Raw genomic sequence first — 5,155 nt, 5'->3', positions numbered from 1 at the left:
GGTTATTAGAGTTGTACTCTGCCCCTTGTCCCAGCTCGTCACTACTTTCAACCTAAGGTTAGTTTTGTTACTTATTGAGTACATGAGGTTGGTTTTACTCATACTATACTTCTACACCTTACGTGCAGATGTTGGATGTTGATGTAGCTGCGTACCACGGGAGCTGGATCTGAAGATGTACCTGCGTTCCAGCTTCCTCTTGATCTTGGTAGCTTTAGTATTTCAGATCTCTTCATGTATATTTCAAATAGATGGTGTATTTTATTTCAAACCAGCTTTGTAAACTCTATATCTTATAAGCTCATGATTTGTACTACCAGTCCTTGGGGAATTATATAAATTTAGTTATCTCATCTTTGACTTACATCAGTATTATTATATTGTATTTTATAGTTAATTGGTTTACCTAACGGGTCAGGTTAGGTGCCATCACGACGGTTTGGGTTTTGGGTCGTGACACATAGCATCTCTTAACCCTACCGATCATTACCCCTGTTTGATTACTCCAGGACTCCTTTCCTTGGTTCGACGTGAGTGCCACTAGAAAACTGATTTTCCAGTAATGACTCCTAGTGTTGATGACAGAATCACTTCTTACCACGAAGGGTATTCTATTGTTTATACCTACCCTTTTACCTTAGGGTTTAATCCTCCTATTGATCCCGCGATCATTGAATTTTGCCTCTATTTCAATGTTTATCTTGGTCAAATAGGTCCAATCGCGTGGAGGGTAGTTGCTTGCCTTCGTTACTTGTCAGGCTTAGTTTTCACCACTTCTACCTTCCGTCACTTGCTTCACATATATTCCCCGAAACATTTTTGTGGAGGTATTTTTTCCCTCATGGCTAGAAGTAAGAGAGGTTTAGTCAGCACCAAGGATGATCATGACCATGATTGGTACGCTCGATTTGTTGCCTTCCTCACTCGTGAGTTAGTGGGTGATGAGAATATGCCCTTCCTTGAGAAGTGGAACTTTGCACGTAAGTTTTTTTTTCCTCTTATTTCTTTGCTTTCCTTGATACTTTAATTTTCTTCACATAAGTGTATGTTTATTTTTCCGCAACCATACAAGTCTTTGCTAAAATTCCTGACTTCTGTGATTGGGTAGAAAAGATGTTGACTGCTGCTCCTATGGACAAGAGATCTTGGAAGTTTTTATCGTAGAAATTTGGATGGAAAATGAAGACCCTCGGTAAATTTTTATTCTCATTGTTCTTCTTCCCTTTGTTCATCCTTTTCTTTTCTTTTAACACACTTTTTTTTAGGGTTTACCATTTGTGGTATCAGTCCCGCTTCTCTTCCTTCTGCTAGGCTCTCTGTGAGTTCTACGCGGGAACAGATCTTGAGTGTGTCTTCCTCCAAGAGGAAGAATGCTGGAGCCCATGGTTTTGAAGATGAAGAGGATAATGAAGAAGGTTTCATACTGAGGAAGCCGCGAGTCAGAAGGCACGTGATTTCTGAAGATGAAGCCCATGTTTCTCATGACCCCCCCCCCCCCTCCAAGTTTTATTCCTTTTAGCCTCGTTGATGAGCCAGAGAGTGTTCACTTGAACATATCTGAAGAAGATGTGGATATTTTTTATAACCCCATTCATCCCCAAGTCCTGTTGACAGACTCTTTGCTCAAGGGTTTGAGGGCGAAGACGACTTTAGCCCTATTTTAGATGAGCCATCACTTGCCTCTCTTCCGATGACTTCAGTTACCTCCATTGCCAATCCTTTTGCTTCTTCTGCCTCCTTGCCTACAGCGGCCCCAGTTATTGTCCCTGCTGCTGCTTCCCGTGCATAAGCTGAGCCTTCTAGCGTTAGACGGGGAATGGAAAAGGTTTTAATTGAAGTCTTCAATGGTAGGAATTTGTTGAAGAAGCATGTTCAGGCCGCTGTATGGTTAAAACCATTAATTGGACCCGTAGAGAAGAAGAAGCTTGAGTCCCATAGTTGACTTTGATGAATGACATTATACATTCCTCCCTCGAGGTATGTATTTACTCTATCTATTTTCCTTTCCTTCCTTTCATGCTTGTAACTCCCTTTCCTTGTCTTTTTATAGATCAATTTGACAGGTACGGAGCTTATGAGAAGGATTTCTTGGACAGATCAGCAGGTGATCGAGTTGCGCACCAAAGCTGATAATTGGAAGGAGCAATTCGATAGTCTCCAACCAGAGAAGGACGTTCTTGCTGAAGAGAAGGGAGCTCTGGAACAACAACTACAGATAACCACCGCCAAACTAGTAGTTTTGAAAGCTTCCTCCAATCAAGTCGAAAAAGACAAGGATAGATTGGAATCCTCCTTCGCTGAGCAGCACTCCAAGGTAACTAAAGAAATAAGAATATTGAAAGAGCTCCTTAATTAGAAAGAGATGTATGCGAGTGATTTGGTGCAGATGCTAACCCAAGCTCAAGAAGAGCTCTGTGCCTCGTCTGACAAGATTCAGTTCCTTGAGAGTTCTCTTACTCATTTGAAGTCATCTTATAAAGCTTCTAAAGCAGAGAAAGAAGAGTTGAGGGTTGAAATTGAGTAGTGGGAGAGGGACTAGGAAGCCATTGAAGACAAGTTAATGCTTAATGTTAGCTGGGATTTCTTGAACACCTATTTTGAGACGCTAACTGAAGCTAGCCAGGAGGGTTTTGACCTCAATACTGAAATCGAAAAGGCTAAAGAAGCTATTTAACAAACTCAGCAGTGTCAAAGCTTCTCAACACCCGAGGATGAAGGTTCCAAAGGTGATGGAGATGGACTTACTCCTGGTAAAGCTGATATTCAACCTTCGTCTTCTCAAATTGATCCCTCTTCTCCCGTAGATGATGCTCCTTAGTTTTTACCCTTGGATTTTGTGAAACTCTCTTTTTCCTTTTTTTTTTTTTTTTGTTTTTGAGTAGTTTTTGGGAGATTTTACCTCCCTTGTTTATGGGGAAATGATATAAATATCTTTTTGCTGCATATTATGCTTTTTGCTCTTTAAGTTTTTGAGCTTATACTTGCATTAAAAATGCTTTAGTAGACCGCGTCTTTATTATGCACAGATCTTTTATAAAAGAGGACCCTTTTATATTAACAACACTGATGAAGATTACGTATCATCTTCATATTGGTGCAAAGATATGAAACATAATATAATTTGAAGACGTTTTATTTTTTGAACTTTCAAATAAATAATCCTGTACAACATTTTCATAACTGCTTTCTTTATAGGGGGTTTATAAATACGGGTATATTTTCCCGTGATTAAATATATGGCCTTAACCTAGAAGCTCGTAGGAGTATTCTATAGGTTTTCTAACTCTCTACTGCCCATATTTTCTCCGAGTTTGATGCCTTTGAATTTGACATTTTCTTCAAGGTTTTTACTTTGGCTTAGCTATGCTTTTGTGATGTATATCTTCTTTCCTTGTGTACTATTCCATATGCATAGTCCTCCTAGTGTTTGAGCACTGAAGCATGAGCTTTCGAACACTAGATCAACTCCTTACTTTTGGTCCTTTTCTCGAAAAAGGAAATACGTACGGGACTCGGAGGTAAACTTTTAAATGATGACTGCTTAACCTTTTGCCATCAGAAATATTGTAACCTAGACCGGAAATAATTAAGTATTCCACATGTCTTTTGGGTCTAATATCATCATTTAATACGGGCTAGCTTTTTGGATATCATCTCAAATGGTTAGTAAAACTTAAATGAACAAAGTAAATATTGAACTTTCGTGATACCTGACCATGGGTATTAACTTCTTTTAGAAGTAATACATCTTCAAATGGTCCGCATTCCAATGAGATGGTAACACTTGGCCATCCATAGTTTCCAACTCGTACACTCCTTTTTCAGCAATGCCTTTAACTCTATATGAGCCTTCCCAATTTGGACTCAACTTTCATGCGTTTTACTCTTGCGTTGACGAGAACACCTTTTTGAGGACGAAGTCCCAAATTTTTAAATACCTAAGGTTTGCCTTCCTATTATAGTATCGTTCAATCATCTGCTTTTGAGCCGCCATCCGAATTAATGTTGCTTCTCTTCTCTCTTCTGTCAAATCCAAATTTATTCGTAGTTCTTCTTCATTTGTTGCCTCACTTGTATGTGTATGCTTCATGCTTGGTTCCCCTATCTCTACTGGGATTAAAGCTTCTGTTCCATATACAAGTGAAAATGGAGTTCTTCCCATGCTAGTTTTTGCCATTGTTCGGTAAGCCCATAATATACCTGGTAGTACTTCTGGCCACTTGCCTTTTGATTCTTCCAATCGCTTATTTAGGTTGTTGATAATAACCTTATTTGTTGACTCAGCTTGTCTGCTAGCCATTGGGTTGTAAGGTGCAGAAGTAATCCGTTTAATTTTCCAACTTTTGAAAAAGTCGGCATCTTTCGGACCTATGAATTACGACCCGTTATCACAAACGATTTCCTTTGGGACTCCAAATCGACATATTATATTCCTCCAAATAATGTCCATAACTTCCTTTTTCTCGCACCTATTTGAAGGCACCTACTTCTACCCATTTTGAGAAATAATCGATTAGAATTAACAAAAATCATACCTTTCCTTTAGCTTGAGGCAGTGGTCCTACGATATCCATACCCCATTTCATGAATGAACATGGTGATATAACTGAATGTAGCAACTCTGCCGGTCGATGCATATTATTAGCGTATCATTGGCACTTATCGCACCTTGCTACAAAATATTTTGCTTCATCCTCCATTATTGGCCAATAGTATCCTGCTCTTATTAGTGTTTTTACCAACGATCTCCCTCCGGCATGATTGCCGCAATGCCCCTCGTGTACCTCTCTCATTACCTATTCTATTTGTGAAGGTCCAAGTCATCTTTCTAAAGTTCCACCAAATATTTTGCGATACAAATTCACCCGTATTAGGCAATACTGAGCAGCTTTCAACTGTAGCAATCGAGATTTCTTTTTATCCTAGGGAAAAATTCTATACTGCAAAAAGTTCACAAACTCTTATTCTCCAATCCCAAGTTAAGTTATTGATATTTACTTCACTCTTGATTTGGTCGAGGGTTGAATGAAATAGGTGTACCACAATAGCATTTTCTGTATTTGTCGCATCAACGACGGACGTGAGATTTGCCAACGCGCCTGCTTCTGCATTTTCCTCCATGGGTATTTGTACAGCTTTCCATGTCTGCAACTGC

General features: G+C 39.3%; 1 protein-coding gene across 1 annotated transcript; it reads right to left on the bottom strand.

Annotated features, from left to right (window-relative positions):
• Nucleotides 1-3,880: 3,880 nt before the first annotated feature.
• LOC138909602 (uncharacterized) lies at nt 3,881-4,300 on the bottom strand. The gene has a single exon (XM_070200809.1). It carries the CDS (start codon nt 4,298-4,300, stop codon nt 3,881-3,883), a length of 420 nt encoding a protein of 139 aa, XP_070056910.1.
• Between the last annotated feature and the right edge of the window lie 855 nt (nt 4,301-5,155).

The sequence above is a fragment of the Nicotiana tomentosiformis genome, chromosome 4 (genome assembly GCF_000390325.3).
Source record: "Nicotiana tomentosiformis chromosome 4, ASM39032v3, whole genome shotgun sequence".
Taxonomy (NCBI): domain Eukaryota; kingdom Viridiplantae; phylum Streptophyta; class Magnoliopsida; order Solanales; family Solanaceae; genus Nicotiana; species Nicotiana tomentosiformis.
The sequence above is the reverse complement of the archived record's forward strand: the minus strand, read 5'-3'. Positions and strand labels throughout refer to the sequence as shown.

Bases quoted from the DNA above. Each gene is read 5' to 3' on its own strand.
- LOC138909602 (XM_070200809.1), bottom strand. From the start codon at position 4,300: ATGGCTAGCAGACAAGCTGAGTCAACAAATAAGGTTATTATCAACAAC.